The following is a 13,635-nucleotide window of genomic DNA, read 5'->3' as shown; positions in this document are numbered from 1 at the left end:
TTTTTACAGTGATGGAGGAAAAAGGTGTATAGATGGCCCCCTACTCTGTCTCTAGTTCTTTGCCCCATTCACAAAACCAGAAAGCAAGGCTTCGCTAAAAAACTGTCTGAACAAGGATTGAGTATCTGTTTATTTTCAAACGCTCTATCCCAGCCTGACTCAGTCTGGAATTTGGCAAAGGTAAGGCCTACTTAGCCTTCAATATTGGGAATAATGTAAAATATGTAAAAGTGTCCAGCTACTTATCAGGAGTGGCACTGTTGCACTGAGATAGAAACTTTTTAAATAGATTATTGCCTTTTAAAGTGTGTTAGTCTGGATACTCCAAAATAAGCAGTGTTAGTTTGTAATTATTTCTAAAAAAATGTAAATGTTGAAAGTAGGAACAGAAATAAGCAATTAAGCAAACTTGTGTAATTTTATCACTTAACTTGTGAAGGGAACAAGACAGGAGTGTAAATGTGACTAAAAAATGAATGTAGTTGTAGCAAGAATCGAGTCTTCAATGCTTTCTTGCCTGGCATTGGCAGAACATCAGCCTTTGTGGTAGAAATGACTACAACAAACTGCTGGTGACAGACATTGTCCTTCATGTGCCCTGAGCTTTCTCCATCCTCCAGGTGTAGGCCTGTCTCCAACTATCCCTGCTTAGAAACCTTGCCAATTTTCAAGAGAACATTGTTCTCAAATCTAAAAGGACTCTAAAAAAAGTCTTCCATATTCCCCTTTCTTCTAATGGTCCCTCATCTCCCTCAACAATTTGGCTGCTTACTGTTCAGCTGCATCAACCTGGGACAAATCAGTTTCTTGTCACATGATCCAAAATCACTCCTGCATTCTCTCTTTTCTACTTAGACATCCATAGTGAAGTCTGTGAGTTTATTGAGCTGTCACCTTATCTGCCTTTCTGGCTTCTAGTGGACCCCTTTGTTGGATCTGCACTGGTGACCCATTCAATCCCATTGCTGCTCATTTCCTCATTCCTGCATCTCTGAGCATGGATCAATGCCCCTGCTCCCTAGAGATGCCAGTGTCAGGACTTGGCCTTCACTGAGCAGTGTTCCCTCCCTTGCTTCTGCACTCTCAGGTCTCTGTGGTGTTAGAACTCTGCTGTATTCATCACTTCCTCTTGATTAGGGCTATGGATCATCCACTGCTTAATCCCATTGCTCATCCTTCGTCTTCCAAATATATTTCTTCCAGTTATAGTTACAGACATTATTTCTTCCAGTCCCAAGACCATTGATCCTGTGTTATATCCTTTATTTTATACCTTGAACTTCTCTTAGCCCATTGCTGTGTCTGCTGTGCTCTTTTACACAGAATCTGTGTGGGCAGGCAGTTTGTGTCCAACTGCAGCTCATCTTTGCAACTGCATCCCTTCCTATTCTCACCTTGCGGCTTACCAGGAAATTTTTACTCTTTGGAGTCCCAATCCTAGCTCATGGCCTAGCCACCCACCTCCTCCTTCACAGGCTTCATAGGAACAGCTGTCCTCAACCTGTTAGTGAGCACTTGGCTACAAAACCCTTCATCTTCAGAAGATGCTTCATCTTCATCTTCTTAGTCTGTCAGACTCACACCTTCAGCCATGTATTATTATGGGAAGAAGGAGTCTAGTTCTGATTTATGCAAACTTGTGTCACTTGTGTTTGGCCAGAACATCACTCAAATGTCTCAGCCCTTACCGCTGCACACTCTACATCACAGATGAGCCACATTTTTAAGGCTTGCTGTTTACAAGCTGTCACTTCTCGCTGTCTATCAAAGAGCTGCCTCCTGACTCTAATGATGACAGCCTGCAAGACCTTCTTCTTGTTAGATTTCCAAATAAACCAGTCTTCCTCAAATGCATGCCATGTATGCCAGGCTGCTCCTACTCACTTTTGGGACCTGTTACACATGGACCTCCTGTTTTCTGTGCAGCAACATAGAGGAAAAAAAGAAAGGCACAAACTTTTTTTCTAGTTTTGTGTCAGTTTCTAGAAAATGAAGCCTGTAAACTTAAAAATCAAACATTTGCAAGTGGAGGATTGAGTCCTGCCACAGACCAAATCAAAATTCGGAGCAGAAACTTGGAAGGATAGATGTTAGTGCAGGAAAGTTTTCTGACTTTTCCTTGACAGAAAAAAAACTCTGCTGTGAGCACTGAAATGTCTCTATCAAGGAGTATTTTCTGAGTGCTTGAAGCATCATAAGATGCATGAGGCAGCATGTGACACCTCTGCCCTCTATGGGTCTGGAGTGGCACATTTTGTGTGTGCAACAAGACCTGAACAGTACAACTCTACTACAGCCTGAACTCTACAACTATTATGTAACAAAGGAAAACTCTCCCTCAAGCCAGTGTAAACATCAGGTTCTCAATTAGGTCTTTGGCCCTGGGGATGCAGATGTCTGCGTGATTATGAGTCTCTCAAAAACAAGAGACGTGGTCTCTACAGGGATCCGAAAAACACTCTTCAGGCTTATCTAAATTCACATTTAAAAAAATAAGATCTTGGCAAGTAATTTTGGGACTAGGTAGGTGGCTGGCATAGCCCCAAAAAAGTGTGAGGTACTGTGAATAGCATAGAGCAGTTCTGCAGCCCAGTGTTGTCTTGTTTACTCATTGGTGCTGAAGTGTCTAAATCCCAACAAATTCATACTTTTGCATAAGGGTGACAGATGGTGTATACATCTATATGGTAATGAATCCTAGCTTATTTCCTATCACAGGAATATACCAGTTCCCAAGGGGAAGATGGCCACAGAGCCATTCCCTCTACTACAGTTGTGTTTCTCTACCTTTCATCCCACTACCAAAGTCAAACAACCTGATTTAGCAGCGCTGTGATCTCTGCACACACTGTGTCATTGTAGGCAGACACTTAAGGCACAACTGTTAGAGCAGCATCAGATGATGACATTAAAGAACTGCACCACAGAGAGAAGAGGCGGAAATACACCTTTTGCTGACTGGCAAAGACTTTCAAAGGTGATTAGTAATTAACAGCTTAGTGAGAAATTCACCTTGTTTATTCCAGTCATGACCCCAGAAGTAGTGTGCTATAAAGATCCAGTGTCTTCATCTCTTGGGTGCTGTACCTGTATCTTTTTTCTTGACAAGCTGCAAACAACTGTTATAATTTTGGTAAGTCAATAACTCAAGTCTCAGTACTTGTCCGAGGTTGTCCAGTTTCAGCTCCTGCAGTATCTTCCCACTGCAAATAGGGGCCTTTGCTTCTTGCATCAACATTAGCTGCATACAAGGCCATATTTAAATGTAATACAAAAGAGTAGAGAGAAGGGTCTGTTTGGGTAAGGCTGAGGAAGTACTGTATTCCTTTAAAATTTAAAGCCTCTGCTGGTATAATCAAAATGCACTGAGTGTCAGGCTCCAGGAGGCAAAGTCAGAACAGGCAGTGATGGATCACGCTTACAGTATCACTTCGGTTCATCTTTTTCCAGTTCAGATGCTGCGGAGTCTCCAACTACACAGACTGGTTCGAGGTGTACAACACAACCCGGGTGCCAGACTCCTGCTGCTTAGAATTCAGTGAGAACTGTGGGCTCCATTCCCCAGGGACCTGGTGGAAAGCGGTGAGTAGCTCTGCAGCACACAGCAGCAGCTGCCTTGCAGCCCAGCTGAAGGGCGGGCAGTAGTCATTTGCAGGGGGGCACCTCATCCTATCCTAATTCACCTTTCATCAGGTGCTTTCAGAAGGCTCCTGTTGAGCTGTGGCCTTTGACCTCCAATGAAACCCTCTATTTAGTTATTTTTATGAGGTGGTTTCCTTTCAGTAGGCTCCAAGCTGTTGTTTCACACTGCAGACAGGTCCATTCCAACACTGATCTGCAGCACAGACTAGTGACATCAACCTAGGAAATGGCAGGAATGTCCTTTTTAGTGTCCCACCAACTGGGGTCAGGTAGCAATAAAGGCAATGGTTCATGCACACACAGGAGCAGCAGCTGTAGCTTATCACAGCCCAGGCAGTCCTGAGGAGGAGAGGACTGAGGAGAGCCTTGAGCACTCTTCTCCCACCAAGAGCTCTCGTTCAGGGGCCTCCACTGCACAGAAGAGTGGGAACTGTTCCACTGAGTTGCCAGCAGCATTTTTTTTTTTTTTGCATTGAGTTTCTGCACTTGCCTGTAATCAAATTCAAAACTCCATGGGATAATTTCCCTACAATGGCCTCAGCAAGATCTTTCTGGAACAGATAGAGCCTAAATATGTCTCTGAAATTAGCTCAGCAATTCTTTGTGCTAATTACAGGTAGTACAATTACACAGGAGGGGTGTGGAGCAAGGCCACCTGATGAAGTGGAATTATAACTAAGTTTTGCTGGTTCTAATGGTTTGTGAAGACAATGAGTAAAGCTCTCTTGGCTACTTTCTAGTGAGATTTTATATGCATGGATTGGTACTCACAGAGGCTGAGTTCACATCAAGCACAGCTTTCTTATACTTCTTGAGTAGCTCCAGGTAATTTTTTTAATTTAAGGACTGAAAAGTTATTCTATTTTATTCAGGGTAGCAAGAAAATCAGTGCAGGTTAACCCTCTGGCTTCTGATGGCCATTAAGAGTTCTTCCTTTATACTTACGTAAAACTGTAACTAAAGGGGTATAATTTTACATATGTAAGACCCTAACTGAAGGCTGAATGATTCTTCACCATGAACATTTCAAGACGGGGGGGGGGGGGGCCTGTTTTTGCCCCCGGTTGTTTTACAAACATTATTTTTTAAAGGGGGTCCTGTTTTTGCACACGGTTGTCTTACAGACATTATTATTTAAAGAAAGGTTTCACTTGGGCCAATTCCACCCTTCCCAAAACTGGACCAGTAAAACAGGGCTACAGCTACTGCAGAATTTAAAGCATGAATAAAATAATGGAGGAGTGCCCGTACTGCAGTTTGACATGGTTGAAATTGGTATGAAATGGGCCCGTGTGCAGCAGGGGCAGCTACTGAGCCACTCACACTGGGACTGTTGGGTTTCATGTGTCTGTATGTATTATAAGAAATGTTTATTTTTCCTGAAATGTGGAGAAAATGGAAGCCTCATTGTAAGGTTCTAACTGCTTCTGGTTGGGTTTTAGAGGGCAAAGAGGACCCAAACCCAGTGCTTGTTTATTTGCAGTAGTTTAACCCAGCTGGCTACTAAACCCCACACAGCTGCCTGCTTACTTTCCCATCAGTAGGATCAAGGGGAGAAACAGAAAAGTAAAAGTGAGAAAAGAGTGGGTTGAGATGAAGACAGTTCCATAGGGAAACCAAAAACCCCTGCTCAATGATAGCAAAAATACCTCCAGATTATCAACCCTGTGTTCAGGACAAATCCAAAAGACAGCCCCATACCAATCACTGTGAAGAAAATTAACTCTACCCCAGCCAAAACCAGCACACTATTTTTAGTTACTGGCTAAATTTATATGGAGCAGTGCTCATGCACATTTTGGAGGTGCACTTATTTGTGTCACTGGGATTAATACTCCATGTTCAAGCTTCAGCCCAAAAATACATGTAGTTGCTCCAGCACTGAAATGATAATCCAGGCTACCTAGCAGCTAGGTCAGATCCATTTTTTCTCTGGCTGTATATTCCTGGGAGAGTAGAGCTGTATTTATGGCCAATACAAATTCTTGGTTTGTTTTTCTTTTTAGCCTTGCTATGAAACTGTGAAAGTATGGCTCCAGGAAAACTTACTGGCAGTGGGAATCTTTGGATTGTGCACAGCTATGGTGCAGGTACAGTTTAATATCAATTTTCAAATTCTAACTAATTGTAACTAACTAAGTAACCACAGATTCAGATATATACTCTGCCCAAGCAGGTTTTAAATCTTTCAGAATTTTTGTCTACCCTCATGCAAAATTATGAAGTACTTTGAGTTTTACTTTAGTTAAAATATTGTGTACAAGGCACAGAACTAGGAATACTGCACAGTGTTTTATGATGCACTGGCACTATATCAAGAGGTTTATGTAAGACTGAAAGTGTACTTGGGAGGGGAGACTGGACTCCAGACAACTAATCAGGGGAGGATGAACTACCTTTAGAGTGCCTGTATTTGTCCAGTTATTCTCCAGAGAGGACTTGGGCCAAATAGCCAACTTCAGCATAATCTAGAGATAGCTTAGATCTTCAACCTCATCCCTCAGGCCCAGGGTAAGTTACAAATCAGGATGAGGTGCCCAGTAGTCAACCCTGCCAATAAACCTGTGCTCCCTTACTATGATTGGCATAGACATGCCCATCAGATTTTTGAGTTGCAGTCCTTTCCACTGTGACCTTAGTCAGAGGAGAATCTGTTGTCCACCACTTTGTCTCTTACAAAGTGCCTGTGCCTTTAACCCAGCCTGCTGTGGTTATGCCAGTCCAAGCACCAGTGGCACAGCCTGAGGATACACAGGTGAAGGTTGTGCTGGAGCTCAGGCTGGTTCAAAGTCCCTTTCCTAAATTCAGTGAAGATCTAGCTTTAGTTTCCAGCTCCCCCTCTCTCACACTCAACATGCAAGCACAAAGGATGGCATTGCTAAGCTAATTAACACCGTGTAACTGCAGATTAACTCATGGTTGTTTGGTTGTTTTTTTGGGTTTTTTCGTGTTTTTTTTAATTTGTCTGGTATGCGACTAGCAGCAGCAGGAGAGAGCCTGGGATCAGTATTCCACTCACATTACCAATAATGACAGATTAAGCAGAATGGCACATATCTTACTCTCTCATATGTCATTTATTGGCTGCAACTTACTTATTAATGCAAATGCCTGACACCTCACAGGCCCAAATTCAGTAGAGTTTTGGGGTTTGTTCCAGTATAATAAGTAGATATGCTTAGAGAAAAAAGCACAAGATCATATGGCAGACAGGCAATGTATGACTTGTCAATATATTACCATGATAAAAAAACCAAACCAGCTTTTGAGCATCCGTTCAGAATTTAGGGTATCTTTAAAAGACACACTGAAAACCTCCAGCAGCCCATGGTCAGAGTCCTTCTCATAAATATCCTAAATATATTAAATTTCTAAGGCAATACTATCTTTCTGACAGAAAGACATCGTTAGTTTGCATGGGAGGAAGCACTTCAGACAATTTAAAAATGCAAATTCATATTCCTAGTAAATGCTTTTCAATGCAGGGAAAACACATCAGAACACCACAGATTTTTAGTCTGCCTTCCAGCTGCCTGGTATGATTGAATCTACCTGATGACAGAAGTTTCTGTGTACTGTCACCTAAAATGAACTCGGCCCCCTCTCTTGCTGCTGTTCCAGTTGTGTTCTGGCCCATAGCATGTGGCAGTTTTTCATGTTAAGCATCTTAGAGAATCATTCAGTGACATAATTTGAAGGACTTAACAGCACATGCAACAGAAGGATCTTCCTCAGTCGTGCATGCTTCAAATTGTAAACCAAGTTCAGCCACCACTGTTTTGTTACATAGCTGTCCCCAAAGGTGGATATTTCCAAAAGGCTTGCTATAAACAGCACACCAAAACCTAATAATCTGATTTCACTGTAGAAGAGTGAGACTTGAGGAAGATGAACAACTTTATAACCATTTTTTCTTCATAAATATAGTTTGTGTGTATTCATATATTCTTTCAAAGTACTCATTTACAGGAACTATTACTCATGTAAAGACTAAATTTGAAGTGATCAAATTAAGTGCTTAACAGAATTCATACCCTAAATTTTCTACCTGGCAGACCTTCATTTCAGTGACAACTCTTACAGTGGTGTTGCAAAGGGAAAGTAACAAGCACTTAGTACATCCATATAGGTACTTCAGCTGGAAGGAAAATAAGACTGTCCCCCATCCTCTTTTGATGAAGTAATCCACCAGAGGCAGCACAACAGGTCAGTGCTTAGCTGGGAGAAGAACCCCCACCTCCCTGCTGCTTCTCTTGAATAGGCTGAGTAGAAAAACACATCCATTGTTGATGAGGCACTGATGGCCATGATTAATGCATGTTCAGTCTCCAGTGATTCCCCCACAGGGACCTGTGCACATGTACACTTGGAAAAGTAAAGTACAGTCAAGTAAACCACAGCATCCACAGATTGCCAGGGATTAACCCAATGTCTTTCAAAACAACAGCTACAGGGACACCCACAGAATGTCCACACAGCTGTGGATTGCTGCTGTAAAATATTTTCAAGCAAAAGCATCCAAATTTTTTTCAATATACTTCTTTCCAGTATCTGGTGGCTGCTTTTGATGGAGAAATCAACTCTCCTCTGCTCTTACTGTCCATTCTGTAAGACAGCAATACAGATAAGGACAAAAGGCAGACAGACTCTAGGAATGGAACAAGGACATGAAGAGGCAGGAAAAGCAGTATGTGACATGTCCTTCTGTGTGTGAACAAAACTAGTGCCATGCTTTTCTCTTTTTTTCTTGTTGTTTCAATAAATAGGGGTTTTTTACTTACTGAAAAACGATTGTTTGTTGTTTCTTTTCTCTTAGATTCTCGGACTCACCTTTGCAATGACCATGTATTGTCAGGTAGTCAAGGCAGACACCTACTGTGCATAGATACCATTCCCAATATTTCTGCTTCTCCTCCAAAGGACACAGGAGAAATCTCCTTCATGCTCATTCATCTGACCTTTTTTCCCTCCCCTTTGTACTATAAACTGTGTATAATGCTGTCTTTCTGAAGATTTTGTGAATCACCCCACTTTACTGAAGGAGGAAGAGAAGAAAAAGTCAGTAATTGAACTGGCACAGGTAAGAAGCAGCCTTGTCTTTAAGCAGAGGAAAACCAAAAAAGCAATGGTTCTTTTTCCATGGCCTGTGGCAAGGCAAGAGAGGCTGCTTACAAGGGGCTGACTGCAAACCCATGTTAGGAAAAGATGGCACTGAGGACACCTCTGCAAAAGCTGCCAGGCTGCCTTCCCACATTTCCAGTCTGGAAGAGAGGATGTAGAAAAAAAATGTTCTTCAGCAAGAAGGTACAGAGTAGCTAGGACTGAATGCAATTGTAATTTTACTACAATTTGCACACAGCTAAAATGTTAAGATCAAGCAGCCCTGCCTCCAAGTGTCTCAAGACGATTTTGTAGCCAGGAGAGGATCATCTTCAGAAGTGCATTGTTTTAAAGAAGTATTTTTAATCTTACGTGCCGCAGAGTCAGGCTTTTAATCAGAATCTGTACAGCGAGATCCTGGCTGTTAATGGAAAACAATATTGGACATTGCCTCACTTCCTAATTGCCAGTGGCATATAGATGGTTGACTGCATATGTTATATATATTACATTCATAAACACATACTTTTCTGAAAGGAGGTGAAAATACTCAGCATCTAACCTCAGAAAGAGGAAACCTTTCTATCCTATTTTACATTCCAACTGAAATAACCAAGTATTATTTCTTGTACAAGGCACTATCACTTATACCTCTGGGAAACAAGTAATTACTTTCAGCTGTATCTTCATTTCAGTAAACAACTTGTGAGTGGGCTCTCTCTGTCAGTCTACTATGGTTTTATTTATCATCCCTGTTTCAAGTAAGTCTGCCAAAAAATATCACTCATTTCCATGCTTGAAGATGTGTGCAAAGCTGTCAGCTGTTCCTTCCCTGAATGTCACCATTTCATTAATTTACTTTGGGATAACATCATCTGCAGGTATGATAAAGTTTGCCTTGCTGAGGAAAAATCTTTCACACATTGCTCATTTTTCTGAGAGTTATTAAGACTTCAGATGCTTTTATGCTTACCTTTTTTTTTCCTCCCAGCTGCACGCTGACAACAGCCAAGACACATCAGTCTCTGTTAGAACTGGAGTCACTTCTCAGTGCTCTTTTTCAGATGCATTTTCCTTCACCTAGCTACTGGCTAGAATATAATCCACACTTTCTAGAATATCATGGAATCACAGAAATATGTAGAAATCAAAACTGTAACTTTCCTTAACCAGGGAACAGCCATTCACCGATAACTGAAGTAATTGATGTAGTACCCTCCTAGGCATATCTTCTGGTGATGAGGTTAAAATCAGATGTGTCCTGTTGTTCAAACAAATAATTCCCTGCCAGCAAACAGCTCCAAGTGGTGCATGTGTGCCAGGGAGAAGCTGAAGCACCCCAGGGAAAAGACACAGCAGGGAACAGGCAAACAGAGCAATGCAGATGGTCTGCTCCCTCCAGCCAGCATTTGAGGAGCTCTCAGCCACTGTCATTTAGAGCAAAGAGCTGACCATGGAGCTGTGTTTTCCCAGGAAGCTGAGTGCAGCCATTCCTGCAGACTGCATCAAGCTCATAGAGGAAGTTACCTTGCTTACAATAGCAGGTCTCAGCTCAGAGTGACATTCTGCCTGCTTTGATTTCAGGGCAATTTCCAGCTGGACTTGCCAACCCACAGCCCATTGAACAATCTCCTTTACACCCATAACTAACCCTTTTCTGGACCTGCATTATTTGACAGATTCACTCTCACTCATTAGATTTGGGTTGTTTTTTTTTTTTTTTTTTTGTCTTCTGCCAATTTCTTGCAGTCTTCTAACTCTCAAGCAGAGCTACTCCATATTTTCTGGGAAATTGCTTAGGACAGTCTGGTGTTTAAAAGAGCAATTACCTTCCAAAATTTTACCCCCATGGGGCATTTAGCTGTGCAGGCTAAGATAAAAGTAATGTATTACTTGTGTGCATTTTATGTGGCTTCCCAATCACTATCACAGCAACCTCCCTACCACTAAAGGATTTTACTGTCATGCAAACAATCCCCAACATACCCAGGCTGGGCAAGTAGCCCATACACAGGTGCCCTGTACTCCAAAGCAAGAGGCTCACTTGTGTTGCAGTCACCACAGTCTCCCTGCTCTCTGCTTCTTGAGCCCAGGCTGACCTGCAGACTGTTCTGCTCTGCAAAAGATGGTGTAAGTTTGTTCCTTCCCTCTCTTCTACTCTGTGCTGTTCTTAACCTGCACAGATACAACTCCAGGTTAGTTGTACCATTAGTTCTTTCCTTGGTTTATAGTTTGTACACCAGAGTGCTTCTGCTGACAACTCTGAGTTTCTACCACTGAAAATCAGCATGACACAGTGATGAATACATTCATAAAACATTGATTTTTTTTCTGAGACAGATAAAAGGTAGACAAGTCTATTTGTAGTGATCCCTGCCATTAAAAATTAACACAGAGACAGCAGGCTGATGATGGTTCAGTTGATGGGTGCAAACCATTGTGCAGAACTCCCACAGAGAGCACTCTCATCAATTTGCTTGATGGTGGTGTAGGGAAAAGAGAGATCACAAATCCTTCTCCTGTTAGTCTCACAGTAATATGTGCTGAGCTCTTAGAGAATGATTCTAGATTTCAGGTAAAGCTTCAGTGGAAACAAAATATGAGGAACAGATTGGAGACAAGTCACATTTTGTGGTTTCCTCTAATAATTTTCTACAGTTTGGGTGTCTTTACAAGGTAAACTTACTTTGTTTTCAAAAATAAGTACCTAAAGGGAATATAAGCAACACTCGCTTTGTAAATCCCAGTCACTGCAACAAAAACAGTCAGGAAAAAACAAAACAAAACACCACAAACAAAAAACCCCCAAGCAGACGAACAACAACAAAAATCCATCCCAGATCACATATTGCTGCTAATAATTCTTTTTTAAATCCCCTTCTTCCACTACCAACTGAGATGCTACTGCAACTTGTTCATAATTTGAACTGGACTATTTTGTATATTTGATGTTATTAACACTCTCCACACAGACCAAACAGCTCTTACAGTGCTTACAGCATTTCCAGCACAATCCAATTTCATACCTCTGAACACACTGCATATAACAAGCCTCAGACTTACCATACTTTCTTAAGATCACTGCCTCCTTTCTCTGCTGACAAGGTCAGAAGATTTTGTGATGTGTAACAGCAACAATCTTTAAAAAAAACCCCAAAAGACAAAAAAAAAAAGAAAAAAGATAGTTCCATTTTACACATTAAACTGGTTGATTATATATAAAGTAACCTGTAGTACATAATATCCATTTGAAAGGCTGCTGATATTGAATGCAGGCAGAGCAACACAGAAGTCATTCCAATTGCTTCTATTAGTGTCTTGTCACTTTTAGTAAAGCCTTTTATATTATTGTGACTTCTTATCTTTAAACATGAAGGAGGACTCAATACATTTAAATTAAAGACAGAACCAAAGGCAATAAAGGAGCACTCCTAATTTATTCTCATGGCTGTTTCTGCTTAATAACAAGATATGAAGGTGCAGGGTATATGACTGAACTTACTGAATTCAGCAGCATCAGGATTTAGCTTTTTAGAGTCAGTTCAATATACTTTTGGCTTTTCATTTTCACAATTATTAAAAAAACCCAAAAACTTATATTTAATAAAATATGTCTTATTTTCCTGCACTGTCACTAGCAGCCAAATCTCATTACTTGTACAACAGAATTACTTAGCTCCTCATTATACAGTGTACAATCATTGAAATTCACTTCAGTTTCTGTTCTATGAACAGTTCTTTAGTCTCCCTGCTCAAATTAAACAAACTCATAAAGGTTTATTCTTTTATCAATAATTAGCATTTAAATGCAGCATTGTAGGATTTATCATATGGAAAAGAAAGGACTGCACAGAAGCTGTAAAAATCCTCTGTCTTGCATCATCAATAGGGCTGCTAAGGGAATCCACACAAACCCTCACTTCTCACAAACTGATGAGAACACAGTGAGTTCACGTGACTGGGCTGCCTCTTACACCTTCCCAGGGTAGGACAGGGGGTTGTCAGCACCGACAAAGTCACAGCCTTTCATTTACCCCTTGACTTCGGTGTTGTACTATAAATGTGGCACCAAAGGTAAGCAACAGAAACCAGCAGTTGATTGTGGCATTTATTTTAAACCCAGACTCTTTATTTACTCTAATTTATCTGCAAGAATTTGCTAAGTGTAAATGATCTGCATAGCTACTGAGTTAGACAGGTAGAAAACATGTTGGGACTTGCTGTGGGAAATCCTGTTTGGATTCCATTGTGAATTCTCCTCCCTTGTCACTGGTATCTCACCACAGTGGGCAGTCTCCTCTGTTCTTTGGATTTTGTTGCTGCAATTACAATGGTACATTTTTGTGCATTCATATAAAGAACGAAATTTAAAATATACCTTTTATTTTTAAAAAGTTATTAAATATTCTCTAAAGTTTACAACAGAATGTCTTTTGTATTCTTTATAAGCAACTGCACTACGAGCTGAACAGTGATTCTGTACAGACCCAGAGATGTGTGTGTGTGCAAGTGTGGGCAAGTACACACACATATACTGTATGCAATTTAACAAAACCCTACAGTGTTCTACTTCTTTGTAATTTCTCATTACCTTTGATTTCACCTATTCTTCCTTACAAATTTGTTTTTATTATTATTATTTATGTGGCTTACCTATTCCCAGGTAAATGTACACCTCTCTTTCCTTTTAAGGACAGGCAACCTGAAATTATGTGGAAATCAATTCAGAAACTACTGGGAGATCTGGTTTAGTGTTAAAAAATATTCAGACCGAAACCAAATTATTTTGTGTTCACAACTTGTCTGTTACTGATAACTTTGAAATAAAAGGACTTCTCTTTTTCTGAAGTAGTTGCTTACATTCAGAAATTACATAGTAAAACTTGAAAAAAT

The 13,635-nt window shown here is 40.8% G+C and overlaps 1 protein-coding gene across 6 annotated transcripts in view; it reads left to right on the top strand.

Annotated features, from left to right (window-relative positions):
• Positions 1 to 11,240, top strand: part of TSPAN4 (tetraspanin 4) — a 415,983-nt gene extending 404,743 nt beyond the window's left edge. For all 6 annotated transcript variants that reach the window (XM_041481225.1, XM_041481228.1, XM_041481227.1 and 3 more), the window contains 3 exons: positions 3,451 to 3,582; positions 5,649 to 5,732; positions 8,459 to 11,240. In XM_041481225.1, coding sequence (XP_041337159.1) covers positions 3,451 to 3,582; positions 5,649 to 5,732; positions 8,459 to 8,527 — 285 coding nt within the window. In that variant the 3' untranslated portion in view covers positions 8,528 to 11,240. The remainder of the gene's footprint in view (positions 1 to 3,450; positions 3,583 to 5,648; positions 5,733 to 8,458) is intronic.
• The last annotated feature ends 2,395 nt before the right edge of the window (positions 11,241 to 13,635 follow it).

This window comes from Pyrgilauda ruficollis, unplaced genomic scaffold (genome assembly GCF_017590135.1).
Source record: "Pyrgilauda ruficollis isolate IOZ18807 unplaced genomic scaffold, ASM1759013v1 scaffold55, whole genome shotgun sequence".
Taxonomy (NCBI): domain Eukaryota; kingdom Metazoa; phylum Chordata; class Aves; order Passeriformes; family Passeridae; genus Pyrgilauda; species Pyrgilauda ruficollis.
This window is presented reverse-complemented; position numbering and strand designations above follow the sequence as displayed.